The following is a 23,919-nucleotide window of genomic DNA, read 5'->3' as shown; positions in this document are numbered from 1 at the left end:
CTTTTTCATTTATCATATCAACATATTTCATTTTTGAACGTCTTCTGGCAAAACATCTTAATAGGTTTGCTGAAGGTAATCATCTATTCCCTAGTTTGCAATTTGGTTTTCGTAAAGGCCTTGGAGCATGTGATGCCCTTCTTACAATCTCCAATGCTGTACAGAAATCCCTTGATTGTGATCAGGAAGTTCGTATGATTGGCCTTGATTTTAGTGCTGCCTTTGACCGTGTTAATCATGAGGCCCTTGTTTTCAAACTGAAACAGTTGGAAAAGTGAGTATAGGAATGTGATATCCGGTGTTCCACAGGGTAGTGTTCTTGGCCCATTACTTTTCATACTATATACACATGACATGTGGTTTGGCCTAGAAAACAAGCTTGTTGCATATGCAGATGATGCTACTCTCTTTGCATCAATTTCATCCACTGAATGCAGATCTGGGGTTGGTGAATCCCTTAATAGAGATTTAGCTAAAATTAGTGCATGGTGCAAATTATGGAGTATGAAGTTGAATCCTAACAAAACTCAAAGTATGATTGTAAGTAGGTCAAGGACGGTGGCTCCTCAACATCTGGATCTCAGTATTGATAATGTTTCTTTAAATTTGTATGACTTAAAATTTTAGGTGTGATTCTCGACACCAAATTTACTTTTGAGAAACACATTAGGTCTGTGTCTTCTTCAATTGCACAAAAAATTGGCTTATTGAGAAAGTCTTACAAGATTTTCGGTGATCAATCTATTCTGAAGAAGTGTTTTAATTCTTTCATTCTACTTTGTTTTGAGTATTGTTCTCCTGTCTGGTGTTCAGCTGCTGATTCTCATCTTAATTTGTTGGACAGAAACTTACGATCTATTAAATTTCTTATTCCTGATCTAGATATTAATCTTTGGCACCGTCGTTCAATTAGTTCATTATGCATGTTGCATAAGATTTTTCATGACTCTGACCATCCTTTACATTCAGATCTCCCTGGACAATTCTATCCTGTTCGTAATACTAGGCAGGCAGTTAATTCTAATAGCCAGGCCTTCTCCATTATGAGGCTCAATACTACACAGTATTCTAGAAGTTTTATTCCAGCTGTTACCAAGTTGTGGAATGATCTTCCTAATCGAATAGTTGAATCAGTAGAACTTCAAAAGTTCAAAGTTGGAGCAAATGTTTTCATGTTGACCAGGCTGACATGAGTCTTTTTATAGTTTATATATGACATATCTGTTTTTGACGTTGTTAATAGTTTATATAGGACATATCTGTTTTGACGTTGTTAGTGTTTTAGAATGATTTATTGTTAATTTATTCTCATCATTTATTTATTTCCTTATTTCCTTTCCTCACTGGGCTATTTTTCCCTATTGGAGCCCTTGGGCTCATACCATCTTGCTTTTCCAACTAGGGTTGTAGCTTGGCTAGTAATAATAATAATAATAATAATAATAATAATAATAATAATAATGATAATAATACACATCTAGAACGGATGATCCAGAAGGCCAGACAATGTCACTATTATTATTATTATTTTTATTATTATTAATATTATTATTATTATTATTATTATTATTATGTGCTAAGCTACAACCTAGTTGGAAAAGCAGGATGCTATAAGCCTAAGGGCTCCAACAGGGAAAATAGCCCAGTAAGGAAAAGAAATAAGGAAAAACTAAAAGAGAAGTTTTAGAACAATAACAACATTAAAATAAATCTTTCATATATAAACTATAAAAACTTCAAAATAACAAGAGGAAGAGAAACAAGATAGAATAGTGTGCCTGAGTGTACCTTCAAGCAAGAGATCTCTAACCTTAGACAGTGGAAAACCATGGTACAGAGGCCATGGCACTACCTAAGATTAGAGAACAATTGTTTGATTTTGGAGTGTCTCTCTCGTAGAAGAGCTGCTTACCACAGCTAAAGTCTCTTCTAACCTTAGAAAAGGAAAGTAATCACTGAACAATTACAGTGCAATGGTTAACCTCTTGAGAGAAAAAAAATGTTTGGTAATTTCAGTGTTGTCAAGTGTATGAGGAAAGAGGAGAATGCGTAAATAATAGGCCAGACTATTGTGTGTATGTGTCGAAAAAGATGAAATGAGCCGTAACTAGAGAGAGGGATCCAATGTAGTACTGTCTGGCCAGTCAAAGGACCCAATAACTCTCTAGCGGTAGTATCTCAACGGGTGGCTGGTGCCGTGGCCAACTTACTACCTATGCTTCATTGGATGCTCAAGGAGCCTATGAGCCCATAGGATTCAAAATTTGATGTTGAATATATATTAAAATACGTAGCAGATACCCACTGTTCCTTAGTTTTACTACTTCAGTTTTCTTCTCACATGTGAAATTTGAAATGAAAACGAAGTCAAAAAGTCTCTCATTGATAGAAATTTTTCTTTTAATAGTTTTATATTGACTTATATCTGGATAAATATATTAATTATTTAACTGGTTCTATATTTACTTGCAGATTGTGATGAGTGTTTGCTTCGCCCAAGGGAAATTAGGTGCTGCTTTCTACGACATGAATAATCTTCAGGTAAGTCTTCTTTTTCTTTCGGCTTCTCCCATTAAGGGGTCGCCACAGCGGCACATCTGTCTCATTCTACTTCTATCTACCGAATCCTCCTCTGTCACACCAACTTCCCTCATATCTTCTCTTATTGAATCCACAAACCTTCACTCAGGCCTCCCTCTCCTCCTACAAGGTGACTCTATGATTAGCATCCTCCTCCCGTCATACTATTCCTCCCTTCTCTTCACATGCCCGAACCCCCTTCGTCTTGCTTCCCTTGCTTTCTTTCTAAGTATATTCATAAATATGGAGTATTAGTTCTGTTTATAAATTCATTTGTGAAAAGTACTTTAATTTTATAAGTTTAAATGTTTAATACTGTGACAATATACTTCGACAACTATTCTTGTTGATTTTAAAGTTTAAGATCAGAAAACTTTAGCTCGTTTTTAACAAACCGAGTAAATGCACTTTATTATCTTGGTAGCAGCTATTATGTTTCTTGTTTACATATGATAAATGCAAATCAGAGTCTAAAGAATTCTCCACGCTTCTACTGATAATTAATCTAACTCCTCCAGATATGCTATGAAAACTTAAGACTTTTTTTTCAGAGGTCATTTTTACCTTCCTGCTGAAGTGAAGTTGTTGGGTTTCTCATTTCTAAAACTTAGCCCTTTCAGCAAGTAATTGTTTGCTATATTTTTCCATCAGTTAATTTCTTTTTTTACACCACTTTCAATGTTAATTTTTTGTTGTTGATAGGATAATGATATAAGAATCACATTGTTATCTGACCCTGCACCTTGTATCCAAGAATTATTATTGCGCTGGGATGATTAACAGGTTATTTACTGACAAGTAAGGTGCTAGATTGATGGCCCGTTCAATGACAGTGCAGTTTGTATTAAGGCATCTGAGCCTACGATGTCTTTCAAAATTTGATCATACTCATATACAGTGTTAGAAGTGTGAATAGATAAATGCAACAAAAACTTAATACTACTTTTCATTAGCAATGAATAAGGAATGATTGATAGCAAGGAAGAGGCAACTCCAATTACAAATGGCTCAAGGTGTGTAAGAAGCATTTGTTTTGAAAAAAACAAACAAACTTATAAGTTATTTATAAATACAGGCACTATCAACTACCGTACATGTATTAATTGGGTCCTGAGTTCGAGCCCAGCTCATGGATTAGTAGATTTCAATGGTAAACACAATTTTGCTGTCCTTGTAATGTATGGCTGGAGGATTTGGGGGACTTATATCTGCCTGCTGAGACATCATCAACCGCTTCCTGGTTTTAGTGGTCCTAGCTCTGTTGGACTCTAATGTAATGTATATATATGCTCAGCCTCTAAGATATTATGCAACAGCGTAATAACCTATCCCATTCTGATCAAGCACGATCTCTAAACCGTTCTTAGCTCTCAAAGGACAGTATTTTTTTCAAAATATATCTATTTTACTTGGCTTAAGGATTAAATGCGTAAAAAAATTGCAGGCATATTATTATTTTTTTTTGCACTTTATACACTTCTAATGATCGTAATATATTTGATTAGGTTTATCTCATGGAGGACAAAATCGATGGTCCCCCTGATTTTTGGGTGCTTCATACCCTCTTCAGGGAACAGAAACCAAGGTAAGTCATACTTGTTTGTCTCTTTTCCGTCGTTTCCTACTCTCTCTCTCTCTCTCTCTCTCTCTCTCTCTCTCTCTCTCTCTCTCTCTCTCTCTCTCTCTCTCTCTCTCTCTCATTTATGGACAATCACACTACTTGTCCTGACCAGCCAGAAAAGGGTGACTGTTGAAAGGATAAAATAACAGGGTATAAAAACCTAAGGGAACGGATAGATCTACCTCTTAAATTAGGCTTTTGGAGAAATAATAAATACTTAATGATACCTTACGATTATTTTAGTAAACTAATTCTTCATTGCCGGTTATGGACAGGTTGATACTAGTTGGTGGACGCCAGGATGATCGCTTCTTCCATAGCGTTCGTGAGCTGTGTGGAATACCAAAGACACCCCTTAACACGCCTTATGCAGCGGGAGGAGACGGGGTAGGTTAATGAATCTTTCCAAAAGAAGTTATTCATTATGAATTATTGCCAAGTAGTAAAATCAACAATTTTTAAAGCATAGAATCATCTAACGTACTTATATTTCGTTTCTAAATTAATTCATAATACTGGGTTTTGGGTGGTGGTTCCATCAATGTTACGTAATATATGTAGCTTTTAGTCATGGTACTGTACATACGAGTATGTCTTTTATTGAAACATATACAATGTATATAATTGACCGATGTTCTGAAGGAAATGTGTAGGCCTACATGTGATATATCGGGTGAAGATTTTGCCACTGGCCACATTCCTTTATTTCCCAAGAATCATGTAAGAACAAAGATATTTTTGTTGATATTTATTCACAATAAGCGTAAGTCCTAAGCCTTTATAATCTCAAAAAGAAAAGTGAGGACATTGTGGGACTTTTGATGATTTCTGGTATGCATTCCCTCCACAATAAAGTGACAAAAGGGATCAGAGAAAGATGGCTGATAGCGTAATAAGAAGCCATACATTACAGAATGTGTGATAACAATCCTTGAAATATATGTTCCTTTTTTTTTCTTCTTTTTTTTTTTACCGACAACGAATAATTGCGTAGAATTAGTCACATAGTCCTTGGTGCAAAATCTAAAAATAAATGAAACTGTAATGTACTCGTACAACAAACAGTGCGAGTTTAAATGAATTAATATCATCCCGAACATAGAGTCGTACTATACCTAATGAATAGCTTATCTGGCGTATTTCTTTCAGTAAAATTTCTTATGGATGAAGTAAATTTTCATATTAATCTTGATCAGCCTTGAATTACAGTTCCTTGTTACTAGACTTGCCGAAAATCCGTGAGGTGACACTAAAGTTTTGAATGGCGTGTTTACGGGGGTTGTATCAAAGTGTCATGCTCATGATTATTGCATGTCTACATACACTGATGTGGAGTAAAGAAATCTCATGTTAAAATTATGTGCACAATGGCCATAACTCTGTTACAATTTAACTTTTTAGGGATGACTTCTATGTAAACGAAGTAAATAGTGATATTTGCATTTTTTTAACTGACCATATAGGCTACACCAGCACCGTCGATAACGCCAGAGATCTTGACTATACCGTATTTATTTATTGTTTCGACTTTCTGAAGCAAAATGCAATATATACTAAAGGTTGTTCAGACAGGCAAACTTAACAGTTTTATTCTTTTAGGATCGACGTTTTACATTAATTACATGGCTTTATTACTTCTTCCAAAGGCTGGTAAATGTTTTATCTATTCAGTTGGGACGGTACTACCGAAGTACGGAAGTCATCATCCTCATCATCTCCTATGCTTATTGACGCAATTGGGCTCTGGTAGATTTCGCCAGTCGTCTCTGTCTTGAGCTTTCAAATCAATACTTCTCCATTCATTAGCTACTTCACGCTTCATAGTCCTAAGCCCCGTAGGCCTGAGTCTTCCAATTCGTCTAGGGCCTTGTGGAGCCCAGTTAAAAGTTTGGTGAACTGATCGGACTTGGGGAGTGTGAAGAGCATGCCCACACCATCTGCAGGACGTTGCAGGGATTATGCCAAAAATGTGAAAAGTTAAATAGAACATGAGCTTTATTTTGATTGATCAGAAATAAAAGATGATGTACCCGGCACCAGTAGACTCAACTTAACAGTTCTAATCTTCAGAAGAAGGAAAAAGAGGGGGAGCATTTAAGGAAGGTCCTCTTGAGTTACGAGGCTTTTGGATGTCTCCACGAACTGTGGATGTCTCAAAGATTTTTTAGTCCATCCGCTGAGACACCATTTGCTCTCGGTAATGGTTCTATTCCTTTTCATATTTGGCAATCTTCGGCCTTGAATGAAACTATGACGATGTGGATAAGAGAGTAAGTACTATTAGACTCAATAACTTATTAATATTATATTAACATGATGACATAAGAAACAATTTGAATAACTTTCATCAAACTTATTTTGCCTTCAGTAAGAGAACAAACATCTTTGCCCTATCCCCTGCTTAACAAAGATGGTAGGTTAGAAATGTTACCAGAAATACGCTGTGGTGTGACGAAAATTACAGCCCAGTTTATACGATATATGCTACAGCGAAATGTTAGTTCATGTTCAATGTCGATTTTTGTTCGATTCACCTTGTAAAACAATAAAATATAGTAGTGGTGGAGTAAATGTCAATAATGCTCTCAAAGTTTTAATTGTACTTGAATTTTCGAGCATAACTATTAAAATGACCTATTCTGCAATTAAGAATGTTTTTAACCACAATGAGAAAGTAGAAAATGAGATTAAAGTTGAGTTTGACTTTGACAACTTTTTACACTGTAGCCTCGCCACAAAGGGAAATCTGCCACAATACGTGAATACCCGGTTTGGTTTCATCAAGTACTGAGTTCCTGGGTTTAAGAGTCGGTGTATTTATTGACTGCTTAATGCATAGGTGAGACAACTTCGGGACAGTTAACTGTCAATAAAAGCAGAATAGTTTAGCTGAAGATAAACTACAAGTTCTTGTAATAAAGAAAGATGTATATGCCGAAACTTCATTGAATCTGTAACAGCGTACATGTGTTGTTTATCAGAAGTTCCGGACATCAGGATAAAGATGATAATAATGATGAGGTAAATAACTTTATTGCATCAGCAGAATTTAAGTTGTTAAACATGATAGATAGCGATGAGGAACTACAGTATGCTATATGGGAGCTGTTTCGTCAACTGTCCTAATGACAGTATTGCGGGAAAATACTCGAGATTATTATAATTACACCATCGATATTTATATGGTTATGGATATAACAAAAGAAACTGTGAATAGTTTAGACCCTAAGCATTCTTTTCACAACATCCTGTGCGAGGAGAGAATGATGTTGATTGTAACTTAATCAGAGCAAAACTTGATTTCAGGTACAGAGTGAAATCTTACAACAAATCATCATTTGAACGTAGAAATGGGAGTATGATGAGGGTTCAGCAAGCAAGTTTTGCCAATACCCCATAGCAAGAACTTTCCATTCTGACAATACCCTTAGATTAATAACTTGATTATCGCAGAAATTAAAAAAAAAATATTCAACGAGAAAAGTTTTCGGTAACTTTATAATTTTATTCATGGTAGCGGGGTTTCCTTGACAATAAGAAAGATATGTTTACAAAAAAACATTAGCAAATATGATATAATTGATTATTATTATTATTATTATTATTATTATTATTATTATTATTATTATTATTATTATTATTATCATTATTATTATTATTAGTCACTTCGGACAGAAATTAGGATTTATGTTTAAGTAATGGCTGTGGAAGGAATTTTCGTTAAATAGTACCATAAATATCCAGTTTATTTTCCAGGTGCATACTATAATCTTAAGTTCTCACAGTTTAGCTAATGATTTGACACTGACCTTAATACGCAGGATTTTCCGAAAATGAATATAAGGAATTCAATATCCAGTGGTTAGCGAGGCAAAGGTTAACTAGTATCTTAAAGGGTTAGTATCTCACTATATATAAATCTCCCTGTGTTATTAAACTCTGTGGCTCAACAAAGAAAGGCATAATGTCCTCTGATAGAATAAGATTGGCTGTGTGAAAGAATTTCGAAAGGGAAATCCTCGATATTAGTTTTAAATCCAAGATATGGACCAACTACGTAATGAAACTTCTATCGTTCATTATGAAGAACGCATAAAATGACATCCAGTAAAGCATTCGTCTCCAAAAATATTTGATCTAGTTCCAGAAGGAACATTGATCACGAGACTCCCATGAGTAAGTTTCAAATGACTGTAAAGAGGTCATGAATAATAGGGCTGCACAAAGAAAGTGTTTACGATTAAAGGTAAGCTACTATCACCGTGACAAAATTAGTGACAGAATTTGGAAGGGTTTGTGAGAGAAGGAAGTTGAGAGTTAATGTGGGTAAGAGTAAGTTTATGAGATGTACAAGAAGGGAAGGTGGTGCGAGGTTGAATGTCATGTTGAATGGAGAGTTACTTGAGAAGGTGGATCAGTTCAAGTACTTGCTATCTGTTGTTGCAGCAAATGATGAAGTGGAAGCAGATGTACGTCAGAGAGAGTGAATGAAGGATGGAAAGTGTTGGGGGCAGTGAAGGGAGTGGTAAAGAATAGAGGGTTGGGCATGAATGTAAAGAAGGTTCTGTTTGAGAAAGTGACTGTACCAACTGATGTATGGATCGGAATAGTGGGGAATGAAAGTGACGGAGAGACAGAAATTGAATGTGTTTGAGATGAAGTGTCGGAGGAGTATGGCTGGTGTATCGCAAGTAGATAGGTTTAGGAACGAAGTAGTGAGGGTGAGAACGGATGGAAGAAATGAGTTACCAGCTAGAGTGGATATAAATGTGTTGAGGTGGTTTGGCCATGTTGAGAGAATGGATAATGGCTGTCTGCTAAAGAAGGTGATGAATGCAAGAGTTAATGAGAGAAGTACAAGAGGAAGGCCAAGGTTTAGGTGGATGGACGGAATGAAGAAAGCTCTGGGTGATAGAAGGATAGATGTGGGAGAGGCAAGAGAGCGTGCTAGAAACAGGAATGAATGGTGAGCGATTATGACAGTTCCGATAGGCCCTGCTGCTTCCTCCAGTCGCCTCAGATGACCGCAGAGGTAGCAGCAGTAGAGGTTTTAGCGTTATGAAGCTTCATCTGTGGTGGATAACGGGGGAGGGTGGGTTGTGGCACCCTAGCTGTACCAGCCGAACTCGGTTGAGTTCCTTGTCAGGCTGGGAGGACTGTAAAGAGAACATTTCCCCTTTTTTTAATTTGTTTGATGTCGGCTTCCCCCCATAATTGGGGCAAGTGCTTTGATATATGTATGTAGGCTACTATCACCCTTGGGCGCAAGTGCATCTTGCAGGTCATATTAAGTTTTACAGATTTTCATTTGAGCATATTTCAGGATTTTTCATCATCATTGTATGGAATTGTGATAAACGACCTTGAACCAGCGATGTGTAAACATTCACACCTAACTCGTAGATATAACTACCCCCCCCCCACCCATAACAGGGAACTTTGTTGAGGCCCTGTAATGGAAGTTTTATCTTATTAAAATAATATGCAAAGGATAACTGTTATGCCTATTTTATTTTCACAACACAAAAAACATTCCTGCTTGGCCAAGTACCATTGAAATTTCGTCAATTTCAGAATGCCAACGAGACCCCCCCTTCGGAAGCTGCGTGGGGTTCTCCCATGACTACCTCCTCCTCGGCAAGATCTTGCACTCTGAAGGTTCTTCCAATGAGTGATTACAGTAAGTTTCTTGTAATAACTTCTTATACTGTCAGATTCATTCTTTTAGTTGACTTTCCGTTATGTAAGTGACTTAGTAGAATCGATGAGTAATTTAACATGTTGCCGTTTGTCTAAAGAAGTTTTGTCTATTAATCATATTTCAATATTTGCTGTAGATAAAGACGTTTTAAAAATCTGCTGATAATGAATATGTCAGAATATGTCCAACTATTATCCTCTCCCCCTATATGATAAAGAGCAAGTGAATATATATATATATATATATATATATATATATATATATATATATATATATATATATATATCCTGTCACGATTAACGACAACCATTCGGAAAACAAAACAACAATCTCACGCAGATTGTCCAAAGTAGAATTTTGTAGTTAGCAAAGGTGGAGGGGAGGAAGAGTTGAATCTGTGCGTGTGTGCATATTTAAATATTTAATGATAATTTTTTTACGGATTGCGTACTATAGCTATTCGACTGATTTATTGTATTCTTTACTTAGATCAGTTGACTCAAGTGAAAGAGGGTTGAATAGGGAGAGTGGGATCAGTACACCTAATTAGAACCTTAATTAGTGAATAGGCTTCACTTACAGGTATGAGTTATTGAATCATTATTACTCTTATCTCAATAGCGATGTATATTTTCCTTCAGAGGAGGTAGTTCCATAGGTCATTACTTTAGGTTTTCTCTAATTATCTTTTGAGTGATGTTGCTAGGCCCACGCTTTGCTCCATGGATATTCAAGGGGCTTCTTATATACCAACATCGTTTGCCTTATATTTTGTTCCTTATCCAAGCACTGTTTAGAGAGTGTTAGTTGCTTTATTTCGTTGATTGAACGACCATAACTATATATATATATATATATATATATATATATGCATGTATGTATGGGTGTGTATATACTGTATATATATATGAATGTATTATAATACAGTATATATATATATATATATATATATATATATATATATATATATATATATATATATATATATATATATATATAACGGTTGGGTGAGATAGCCATGTCGTCCTGGTGGAAGTTCCTTAAGGTAGCTTCCTAAGGGATATATGTACCTTAAGGTAGCTTCCTGAGGGATATATGTACTACAGTGATATTCACAGAGAATTTTACCTTTAGGTATCCAGAATAATAACTCCTAGCGCAAATATCCTTGAATTTTCTCTCAAGGATATCGCATAATATCAGAGGATGTATTCTTGACACGCCTCATAGCAATCTGCACCCCTAATAGCGTTTACACTTCGAGGAGGTGTGGCAAAATAAAAGGGAACCGTATCAAGGCTACCCCGTTCTCGTACTACTATTGAGAATGATAACAGCGCCATTCCCACGATGGCGGACATTCCTTGTAGCATTGAGCATGGTGTTACAGATACAGTACCATGGGGGGGGGATACTGTGAAGATCTTTTCTTTTTAGAAGAGATGGGTGGGTCCATCAGGACAACATGGCTATCTCACCCAAAAATAGATTTTTCGCTTCGCTCAAAATCTGTTTTTGGGGCTCAAGCCATGTCGTCCTGATGGAAGCATACCAGAGCATTAGTGTATCTGTGGATTTTCATCAGTGCCTTAACCTTATAGCAACCTTTTCTATGGTCATGGGGACCAATTGAGACAAGTGACGTCACCGTTATTCGTCATCATCACTAATCATAAACAATGTTAGTGCTTCCTGCCTCCTACAGGGAAGAGTCATCTAGACAGTAGAAAAGGGGTCTCGAGGTTAACATATATTGTATGACCAAACATAAGTATACACTGAATATACAAATAGTCTCATAGTTGTATATTTGCTGAATTAACATCAGTGTCTCTTATATCTATATTTGTGAGCATACAATTATATGAGGAATACTTACTTTGGTAAGTCGAAGAACTCTGGCATGTATACATACAATTGTCTGGCGAAAGCGGACACACTACATTCTAATAGACATCTATTCCTAATAAATGACTAAAAGGGATGGTTTGTAAAACGAATGTAGTATGACAATGGGATTATACCTGTAACGAGTACAGAGACTATATTTCTTTCTTAAAGGGAAGAAATGATGAGTGCCATTCTCAGACTGAAGAAAATTTATAAAACAATTTCTCTTCATAATTCCTGTACTGGTTACTTCTATCTGCACTGTGTACTACGTACACCGGCACTAGTGCTATCTGTATAATTCCACACCTGGGATTTTGAACAGAGCTAGTGTCACCATGGTAACACTTAATCAAGAGAGGTCACACCTAAGAAGGGTGATCGCTTCTCCCTTTGATTGACAGTCCCAGTCAATTGGCTGTTCATCTTAGAATTAGACGGCAGGTTAAGTATTCTACCCGACGTCACCACATACTGCTTCAGATCATTTACTTGCTTAGCCTAGTGTTTGTAGAACACTCTGGATGATTCTCACCCAGTACATGTGCGAGGACATGTGAGGTCCCAAGCTATTAACTGTTTACCACAGTAATTAGGGGGCAGGTTTTAATACACTACCTGCCGCCACAACGAAGTGTTTCAGTTCATGCACTTGTTTTGCATAGTGTTTGTAAAACACTCTGGATGGTTTCCATCCAGTGTATGAACGAAGACGCTCAAAGTCCATATACTGAAAGAAGTTCAGTGATGAAGCAATCTTTCTCGGATCATGACCTGCGGGAGTACTGTCCGGATCCGCTCTACAAATAAAGTAGGTGAGCTTCGGCCTTAGCTGTTTCAGAGATAAATTTGATCCAGAAGTTTCTCCTTTAACCCTGGATAGGTACGCTCCTCGGACACCCCTTTAAGGGTATACTCGGACGCGAACGACCCCGACGGCAAAAAAAATTCTTGAAAAATCAGTTTTTGCAGTAACCTCCTTTTTTCTTTTGCCAAAAAAAAACTTCAATGAATGCTTAAAACAACTGTAAAGATAAATACTACTCATCTGCAGAAAAACTATTTATTATAAATATTTTGAAAAATTAAGTAGAAAAAAAAAGACCTGACATAAAAATTCATAAAAAAAAAGTTATACATATATACACAAATCCTTTTAGGAATTGATTCTTGAATGTTTAGGACACATCTTGATGTATTTTGGATGAAGTCAGACCCATGGAGGTGAAGATCTGAAATGAGAAAAAAAGGGTAACTTTTTTTGGCCAAAAAAATTTGTCCAAATTTCATGAATTTTTTTGGGTACCCAAATGAAATAGGAAGTGGCTAATTTTTTTAGGGAATAAACATATGTTATCCTAAAATAGAAATATGTAAAAAAATCTTCATTATTTTGTAAATTACATTTATATCAGGGGCCATATCTAAAGGTAATTTTTTGAGTACTTAGAAATTTCGTAAAAAAATACATATATTTAATATATAATATATTTATGCAGGTAAAAATATACCAAAATATCACGAATTCTATAGGGAACAAGAATATATATAGATAGGGCAGCTTACGCTTCGGATATGTCCACAAAATGGCCGCCAACCACACTGACTCAGACTCCCTAATCTGCCACTTGAAATGTAGGAAGGGTATGTCAATTTCAAGGTGTTATTTACTAATCTAATTATTATTGGATATGCATAAAAATTGTATGGTGGGTTGCTGGATAATTGTCGATTATTTTACGACTATAAAATTAAAATTCTGACCCAAAAAAAATTTTTTGAAGGGAAATAAAATCGAAAAAAAAAAAAAATGTAAAACAATATAATATTTTAGCTAAAAAAATTTGATGATATTCAATCAAAAAAAAAGTAAACAAAATTTTCCGACAAATAAACATCTAGAGGAATCATTACTCTGTGATAGTTCCTTAGTACGTAGTAATTTTGAAAGAATTGGGAAAAAACGAAAAAATGGCAATCACCGGAAAATCGAACACATACCTATATATACGCCATATCTGGCTAAAAAAAAGATAGGCATGGGTAGCCAGATCATCTAGAAACACTTTCCAACACTATAAAAATATAAGTTTTGCGACACTACTTGCCAATTCCTTACGGTAACATGACTAAGCAAAAAAATGCAAAACAAATAAAAAGGGGCACTCGCGGAAAAATGGCTAACATTCTAATATACGGCATTTCAGAAAAAAAAATTCAGCCACGTGCTAGGCAAACCATCAAGGCACATTTTCCGACAAATAAACATATAAATGAATAATTACTCTGTGATAGTTCCTTAGTACGTAGTAATTTTGAAAGAAATGGGAAAAAACGAAAAAATGGCAATCACAGGAAAATCGAACACATACCTATATATACTCCATATCTGGCTAAAAAAAGAAGATATGCATGGGTAGCCAGATCATCTAGAAACACTTTCCAACACTATAAAATTATAAGTTTTGCGACACTACTTGCCAATTCCTTACGGTAACATGACTAAGCAAAAAAATGCAAAACAAATAAAAAGGGGCACTCGTGGAAAAATGGCCATTCTAATATACGGCATTTCAGAAAAAAAAAAATTTCAGCCACGTGCTAGGCAAACCATCAAGGCACATTTTCCGACAAATAAACATATAAATGAAATATTACTCTGTGATAGTTCCTTAGTACGTAGTAATTTTGAAAGAAATGGGAAAAAACGAAAAAATGGCAATCACAGGAAAATCGAACACATACTTATATATACGCCATATCTGGCTAAAAAAAAAATAGGCATGGGTAGCCAGATCATCTAGAAACACTTTCCAACACTATAAAAATATATGTTTTGCGACACTACTTGCCAATTCCTTACGGTAACATGACTAAGCAACAAAATGCAAAACAAATAAAAAGGGGCACTCGCGGAAAAATGCCCAACATTCTAATATACGGCATCTCAGATAAAAAAAAAAGACATGCACGTGTTAGCCCAACCATCAAGGCACACTTTCTAACACATAAACATGAAAAAAAAATCAATAATATACGGCAATTCCTTACTACGTAGTAAATTTTTACAAATATTGAAAAAAAACAGAAATTGGCAACCGCAGTTAAATACCCAATATACCAATAACTACGTCGTATCTGACAAAAACAAAATCACGCATGGGTAGCCAGATCATCTAGACACACTTTCCAACACTAAAAAAGCAAAAGTTTTACGACACTATTTCGCAATATCTTACGGAAAAATGACTTGGCAAAAAAATGAAAAAAAATGAAAAAGGGACACTCGCGGTAAAATGCCCGACATTCTAATATACGGCATCTCAGATAAAAAAAAAGACATGCACGTGTTAGCCCAACCATCAAGGCACACTTTCTAACACATAAACATGAAAAAAAAATGAATAATATACGGCAATTCCTTACTACGTAGTAATTTTTACAAATATTGAAAAAAAACAGAAATTGGTAACCGCAGTTAAATACCCAATATACCAATAACTACGTCGTATCTGACAAAAACAAAGTCACGCATGGGTAGCCAGATCATCTAGAAACACTTTCCAACACTAAACAAGCAAAAGTTTTACGACCCTATTTGGCAATATCTTACGGAAAAATGACTTGGCAAAAAAATGAAAAAAAATGAAAAAGGGGCACTCGCGGTAAAATGGTCCTCGTGGTGATGAACGACATTTTAACTAAAAAAAAAATCATGCACATGGTAGCCAAACAATCCACCAAGACTTTCCACAACTGATAACCTATACAAGTTGCACCATTCTACGACAATTTCATAATACGTAATAACTTTGATAATTATGCAAACTACCTTAGAAGGGTAAACTCGGTCGCACTCGACCCCGACGCGTCTCAGAAATCGGGGAAGGAGTACAGCTACAGCAATGCACATCTGGACACTACTAGAGCGTGTAGGGGAGACACCTCCTGCAGGTCGATCACCCACAAATTCAGTCACGGGGGTGAGTCACGTGAGAAAAACCTGTTTTTTTTTGACGCTCGGGGTCGCAAACGACCCATCGTACCTATCCAGGGTTAAAGAGCTGTCCTCCCCTGAAGTCTGAAGTTCTACGAAGATAGACCTTAAGACACTCTACAGGACATAGAGAGACATCTTCCTTCAGAGGGCAGATTCTCCAGGGACCCCATCTCTTAGAGGGTAGCTTGTTTTTAGCGAAAAAGGATGGATCAGGAAAGAGATTCAGTTCTCCCACTTCTGTGAACTGAATGTGACCCTCATCTCTGGATAGGGCCACTATTTCACTAACTCTAGCCCCAGAAGCTATAGCAAATAGAAAAATAACCTTTTGGGTTAGATCCTTAAGAGAACAATCTTCATTGTTCACAGATGAGGCATAATGTAGGACCTTGTCCAAAGACCAAGAGATGGGCTTTGGTGGTACTGCGGGCCTAAGCCTAGCGCATGCCTTCGGAATCTTATTAAAGATTTCATCCGCCAGATCCACTTGAAAAGCATATAGGAGAGGCCTAGTCAAGGCTGACTTGCACGTATTTATCGTATTGGCCGCCAGACCTTGGTTATGAAGGTGGGCAAAGAAGGACAGACAGAAATTCATTGAAATTTCTTTCGGTCCATTTGCTTTCACAAACGCAACCCACTTTTTTCAGGAAGACTCATATTGTCTTCTAGTAGACTTAGCCTTGTATTCTTCTAAGAATTCTATATTACCTTTTGAGATCCCAAATCTTTTTCTAACCGCTAGAGTAAGAAAATCATGAAATGAAGGGTTTGGGTTCTCTGTGATAAAACAAAGGCAGTTAATTTCTGAACCTTCGGAAATAAACCTAGGATCAGAGCTAGGACCAGCCTCATCTTCAAGTTCTTCACATCGTCTATCAGCCCCACTAGAGGATCCTCGTATGGGGCTACATATCGAGGTAGGTTCTTGAAGACACTCGTGACGAAGAGGTCGAATTGCAGTTCAGGGACTTGTTCCCAACTGGGAGGGAATAGTTCTGCGTCCATGGACCATTCCAACTCTATCGGCTTGGACCGAAATAGAGCATCCACTGTCACCTTGTGGATCAGTTGTAAATGAACTGCTGACAGGTGCCATCCCTTTAAGAAAGGGATAGGTAACTTCACCTAGACTGTATGAGACGTTCAATTGTGACGTCTTATTATCGCTTCGGTGTCCCGTCTGATCTGTATGGAGGGGGCTTCCGCACTCATGATAGGACCAGCAGAGTCTTTGGACTTTCTTGCTTTATTTTTTGTTAGAGAAGCGATTAAAGAGGGACCGATATCAGTCTTTTTGAAACTCTTCTAGCGTTTGATGCGTATTTTCTCCTGGCTCTTAACGCATCTTTCCGCTGTGCTCTTTGCACTAGGTCTGTCACTATTGCGAACTGGGGAAAGTTTAGCGCTTGACCCTGTTGGCGTCTTGGAAATCTGACTGATTACCTGAGTCTCTTGACAGACCTCGGGAGCTCCTTTTATATTCCCAAGGGAAAGGAGAGTTGATGTGACTCTCGGCTTCAATGGTTTTTCAGCCATTGAAACCCTTGAGCTGGAGAAAGTCGAGACTTCTAGAAGCTTATCTTGCATCCGTGATGTCCCGGGAACCGGATCATCTCCTTGAATGCACATTGGCCAGCCACTTCGGGTGCTGCCCACCCCAGCCTCTCATTCAGGTATATAAATGCCTGAACCATTTCTAGGCTTGACTTTGACATGACTAAGTTTGCCAATCTTATGAAGATACTTAGGATTGTGAGTCCGACACGTATCTTTCCTAGGATGAATGTTACTATCTGTAACTTGAATTCTAGATAGGAGGAAGGGGGGTGGTTGACTGGAAGGTTCCGCAGGACACCTTTCAGGTCTGACAAGATTACAAACACCCCTACTTGGGACAAGGTCCATATGTTCGGAAGGATTAACATTCAGAACTCGCTGTTTTCTATGAACTTGTTGAGTGGCGACAAGTTCAGAATGACTCAGAGATTTCTTGAGTCCTTCTCGTGAACACAAAACAGCCTTCCCTGGAACTCGATGGGCTATAGTTTTCTTACCACCTGTATGCTCTATAGCTCTCAGGTATACTCCTCCAGGAGGATTTTGAATTGTAGGAGAAGGTAAGGAAATGATGGTGGGGACATTTCTGTTTCCCATCAAGGGCTCATCTTGAATAGGCTTTGGACCGAAGGTCTTGCAATCATGATGGAATGTTCCTCCTAGCAGAAGCGTCTTCATGCTTCGAATAGTCAGTAGGTTTAGACTTTTGACCATCTGCCTGTGGCATCGTGGTCACTGGAATAGTGGGATGTTGTTGAGCAGCCCGGATATTTCCAGCATTTTCGATCTTCTTTTTAGGTTGGGGACCCACAACCATGGAAGATTTTCTCTTAGAAAGGATGCCCCATTTTTGGAGAAGACTTATGTTCTCCATTGTGGCGTTCTTAATTACTTTCTTAATTACCTCGTGTGGGAAGAGGTCTTTACCCCAGATGTTGGAAGATATTAGCTTCCTCGTTTCGTGTTTCACTGTTGCAGCAGCAAACACAAACTCTCTACATGCTCTCCTAGCCTTCATAAAGGCGTAAAGGTCCTTCACTAAGGTAGCCATATGCATTTTGGCTATGACCATGAGCATGTCTAGGGAATTTTCGTAGGTTGAACACAACTCTATGTAGTTTTGTAGAGAAAGGGAGGTTGCAAGTCTCTCCTTTGTCTCTTGTTCATTATGCAAGAGCAACTCAGATAATTTAGGGAGACATACATTAAATTGTCGACTTGCAACATCCGCATCTAATTTTCCTACAGAAAAAGTCAAATGGACTTCTTTCCAATCCTTTTCCTGTCTGGGAAAAGCTGGTGACAGAGGCTTGCACTCTTTGAGTGTGGGACATGGCTTACCCGCCTCCATCGCTTTGGCAACAGATATAAATGCCTTCCCTGTAAAGGGGAATGAGAGTGAAGAAGGAGCAAGAAAGGAAGGGTGTCTGTTATTCATTGAGAATACCTTCGACTCTGAATAACCCGCCTTTTTCAGACTACCTGAGAGGATAGTCTGTGCCTTATCATAGTCGAGAATCATGACCTCCTTTGGTTCTGTTCCTTTCCTTGAATTTGGTTCGTATTTCAGTCGAACCCAACAATTAGGGAAAGCATCAAAGCTTGGCCAAAATTGAATTTTGTCCAAAGGAACAGCACCCATTTTCTTTGAGATGTAGAGATTGCCATTTAAAATTGGCATCTGCTCCGCAAACCTCCAGGGATTGGTTTTGGAGCATGTTGGTAGGTCTTGATCCATGGGTCGTTTAACTGACCCCTGGGAAGCGACAAGAGAAGGCTCTATCTTGCGTTTTTCTTCCTGCTTTTCGTTTTGTTTACGAAAGCCCTCTATCTGATTCTTCAGTTGGATACATAATTGTACCATTTTATCCAATAGAGGAGTAGAAGACGAAGATGTAGACATCGATGGCTCTATAGCCGGCGTATGCGGAGGAAATTCCGACACGACTTTTCTCTTCTACCTTGGGGCACTTCTTGCCCTCAATCCCAAAGGTTTTCTGGCCGTCAGGGGATGTAGTTGGCTCCTGAGGCACTACCATTTCCTTGCTTGCTTTCGGAAAAATTAGCTTACGCATCCTATCAGTAGGTAGGAAGGGTCCCGGAGAGATTTTTTGGAAGCCTTTCACCCAGTTGCGTAACTTGTATTGAGGTGTATCCCTAGTCTCCGTAGACTTGGGATTTTCAAAACCTTCAGACATTAATGTCCGACAAATATTGCAAACCTGTGGGTTCCAATAATGTAGGGATCCGGAAATAATATTGCAGGGGGCATGAAACCTGCAAGTATTATGACCGTAAAAATACTTACTCTTGGCCTTGCAGAGGACTGCAGCACAAGGTATCTGGTGTTCCTCCTATAAAGAAAGGAAAACCAAAGGAGTGTACAAAGGATTATCTCCCTGATAATCAACATGCAAAGGTCATCTACAACAGAATAGCTTAGGATAGTAAGCTATAAAGGGATAGTAGGAGATACATACTTGTGTACCCCTGCAAGCAAATGCTGTTACCTCCCCTCAATATTAACTACATGGGGGTTCCTCTATTGAGTAACTCCCAGTAGAAGGGCTCTTACCCCTAGGGGTAGAGAAGTACCAATTCACTGTCCCAAAATAATGTTAATACTGTGGGGTCAGGATGACTGATTCTCAATCAGAATATTGAAGAAAACTATTCATTCAATATATGAGCGGTACCAGCGGAATGCTCATACAAGGGTACCCAAGGTATGTTAGAAATGACTACTGTATAATGATACTGTAGTTTTCTATTTGCTGTAAGTCTATACTGCAATTTACTGGCTACTGTACATCATGTATTGTAGTCTAGTCATTATGCTGCCTTCATAGTAGCATATGACAGTACGGTCCATCTAGTATGAAGCCAGTTGGACTAGGGAAATTAAAGACATATATTTGTATATCCTACTCAGCCTATTTGCTGTAGCCTTCCTTACAATATTAAATTATAGAGTTTCCTGATCAGGGAGACTCAAGGATAAAGGCTCTACCCTTTAAGGGTTAGGAGTGTATCACTTCTGCCTTGAAGTTATTTAATATTGTAGGGTAATCCGAATACTGATTTCTAATCAGGATATTGAAGAAATCATATTCATTCAATATGGGATTGGGTTCAGCAAATGCCTGTGTTGGATATCCAAGATATATTGGAAATAACTACTAGTATAAAATGTATAGTAGTTTTCTATCTGCAGTATATTCTATACTGTAGATATACTGGCTACTTGTATAACATATACTGTAGTTCAGCCGGCATGTTGCCGGCATAACTAGGTCTTGCCGGCATATCTAGTATGCTAGCTAGAAAGAGAGATAGCATGGAGGAAAGGCTACTCCTTTACTGTGTATGTATACAGTAATTAAGGATGTAAAAGTCTAATTTTACTGCCTTTCTTCCGAATAGAAGGTTCCAATGGAAGGGGAGAATGTGCCATTCAAGCTTCCATCCAGCTATAGTACTATTGCCGGTAAGGTGCCGCCAATACACTGCCGGCAGGCTAGCCTCCGGCAGTATCAGTACAGTCGGTGTGCTGCCATCTAAGTCAGCACTTATCTGTACTGGTCTGGCCGGTGGTAATCCGGCAACAGAACTCCTGAATAACAGTTCAAGGGAGAACTGAGGAACCTTGGGGATAGCAAGGGACTTCCCACTCTCAGCCATCATGGCCGCCGGCAGCCGCCAGCCACCAGTTGCCGCCGACAGCCGCCAGCCACCAGTTGCCGCCGGCAGCCGCCAGTTGCCGCCGGCAGCCGCCAGTTGCCGCCGGCAGCCGCCAGTTGCCGCCGGCAGCCGCCAGTTGCCGCCGGCAGCCGCCAGTTGCCGCCGGCAGCCGCCAGTTGCCGCCGGCAGCCGCCAGTTGCCTCCGGCAGCCGCCAGTTGCCGCCGGCAGCCGCCAGTTGCCCCCGGCAGCCGCCAGTTGCCGCCGGCAGCCGCCAGTTGCCGCCGGCAGCCGCCAGCCGCCAGTTGCCGCAGCCGCCAGCTGTCGGCAGCCATCTTGGCTGCCGACAGTCATCGGCTAATGGTAGGGACCATAGCTGCCGACAGATGATGTGGTTGCCAGCAGTATGCATTGCCGTCAGCCAATGTCAGAGCTAGAGAAGGAGTCTGGCCGGCTCCGGCAACCTACCAGCAATGGTAAGGTTGCAAGATGCCGGCCCAAGAAAGACAATGGCTCGGCCATCAAAAGTGGACAGAGGGGTAGGGAACAGGGTCCTGAATAGAGTGTGAAAGGAACTGGCAGAATTGTCAGTCCCACCACCTGTCAAAAGAAACTGTTTCAGTATTGGCAGAATCCTAGGTGATAGGAGAGTCTCAGTTCTCCATCCTAGAGATTGCCAACACAGTTAAGGGGATGGCAGCATTGCCGCCTCCTCTCAACACGGGAGAAACAGAGTTCCAGTGCCACGTCATCCTAGGCAAAAGAAGATCCCTCTTCAGCCTAGAGGACTGCGGCGCAGGACTAGTCTTATAGTCACAAGGAGAAGATGGTATCCTACCACTACTTAAAGTGCGGCTAGGGAGGGCTAACCTCCATTGCCGGCAACCTAGCCGGCAGGGGAATGATGGTATTCTACAACCCAATCGCCCTGCTGGCAGGTCGCCGACATAAGACTAAATACTCTGAGATTCTGACTAAATCCCAAAACCTGCTGGTATACCACAACCAGCGGTTTAAGGGAAGAGGGAGGAAAAACCCTAGGTTAGTCATGTCTGAATAAAATTCAAGGCACGGCTATTAGGGTTGTAGCCCGAAGCTACACTCAGAGGGAAAGAGAACGGATTTTGAGCGAAGCGAAAATTCTATTTTTGGGTGAGATAGCCATGGCGTCCTGATGGAAGGTCCCTTTTTGGTAGCTTCCTTGGGTATATAACTACTAAATATTCCCAGAGAATTTAACCACAGGTTATCACAGAATTCTAACTTCTGGAGCGAGTATCCTAAAGGTTTCCCTTTAAGACATCGTATATCAACAGGGGACGCATGTATTAACGCGCCACATAGCTATCTACACCCTACATAGAGTTAACACTTCGAAGTGTAGGGGCGGAGAATAGCTGGGGAGCCGTTCCACAGCTAATCTCGTTCGTGGCTACTTTTGGTACTCGAGACGTAAACAAACGGGCGCCATTGTTAAATGACGTCACGTCCGTCCTCATCCTGAAGCCAGTTGCTTGCCGATCGCCATGATACAGCAGAGCAGGGTGGGACCTGAAAAACTGGACGAAGTAGCAGGGAGGGTCCATCAGGACGCCATGGCTATCTCACCCAAAAATAGATTTTTCGCTTCGCTCAAAATCCGTTTTTTGGGCTCAAGCCATGGCGTCCTGATGGAAGAATACCAGAGAATCAATGTATCGTGGTAGATTTTCCCCTATTTGAGTAAGTGCCGAGGGCTTTGAACAGGATAGCATAGTAATCTTAAATAGAAGAACCGTAGGGAAGAGAACTTCCTGCCCCCCTGGCAGTGAAGTCCCCACGGGCCATGCCGAGATCAAAATGGTCATCGAAGGGCTACTCACCTTGCTAGAAGAACCTGAAGAACTTGGAGACAAGACTGAATGGTTGGAATTCATATAGGAACATTCTCAAGGGTAGACAAGTGGTGGTTAGGCACTGTATGTTAATGGAGAATTGTCTGGTCTCTAAGGTATGAAGTAAGTAAGTATTCGTGTAGGAATATTACATTGCACAGGTGAATATATAATAAGGGTTGAAACCTTAGTAATCTTCATCAACCATAAGAGGAAGGGGATAATAAAACTATGACAGACGTGTATTTCATAGTATAAGTAGGAGCGGATTGAGACGCACAAGTAATAAAATAGAAATTTTATTTCACAATTGCAGAGTATATTAATGAAATGCAATATATGTAAAAGTAATTCAACAAATTATAATGTACATAGTAATGAAAGACGTGCTCTTGAATCTGAAAGAGAATTTCAAATTTGTTAGTAGGCACTCGTTCACGAGGAACGTCAGTCTTTAAAAGTAAAACACATCATGCTCTAGGCATGCGGCACTCGTGTGACGACTATGACATTTCACCTGGGATAAGAACAGTTATATGAAAAGCACTAAGTGTTTTTGAAATCACTACGTATCACTCGAGGGTCAACATAGGCACCCGAAGAGTTAGAGTCCCAAGTAACTCACTGTTCTATGCAGAGTTAGGTGCAGGTTTCATAACACTACCTGCGGCTACCACAAAATGTTTGACTTCGTGCACTTGTTTCGCATAATGTTTGAAGAAAACACACGAGGATTTCCAGCCTGTGAAACTCTTAAGGCTTTCGAAATCCATACTCTGAAAGAAATTCAGAGACGATGCAACTTTTCTAGGATCGTGACCGGCGGGTGTACTGTCAGGATCCGCTCTGCGAATGAAGTAGGTGATTTTCGCTCTTAGTTGTTTCAGTGACAGGTCGCTGCCCGATGTTTCTCCTTTGAAGAGTTGGCCTCCACCAAAGTCCGAAGTTCTGCGAAGATAGACCTTGAGGCTCTCTACTGGGCATAGAGAGGCATCTTCTTTCAGGGGGCATATT

The 23,919-nt window shown here is 39.1% G+C and overlaps 1 protein-coding gene across 1 annotated transcript in view; it reads left to right on the top strand.

Moving 5' to 3' along the window:
* The window catches only part of LOC137627261 (mutS protein homolog 5-like), a 134,018-nt gene that overhangs the window by 21,192 nt on the left and 88,907 nt on the right, over positions 1-23,919 (top strand). The window contains exons 5-8 of the mRNA XM_068358341.1: positions 2,473-2,541; positions 4,086-4,165; positions 4,477-4,588; positions 9,776-9,881. Coding sequence (XP_068214442.1) covers positions 2,473-2,541; positions 4,086-4,165; positions 4,477-4,588; positions 9,776-9,881 — 367 coding nt within the window. The remainder of the gene's footprint in view (positions 1-2,472; positions 2,542-4,085; positions 4,166-4,476; positions 4,589-9,775; positions 9,882-23,919) is intronic.

This window comes from Palaemon carinicauda, chromosome 2 (assembly GCF_036898095.1).
Source record: "Palaemon carinicauda isolate YSFRI2023 chromosome 2, ASM3689809v2, whole genome shotgun sequence".
In the NCBI taxonomy this organism is placed as follows: Eukaryota; Metazoa; Arthropoda; class Malacostraca; order Decapoda; family Palaemonidae; genus Palaemon; species Palaemon carinicauda.
This window is presented reverse-complemented; position numbering and strand designations above follow the sequence as displayed.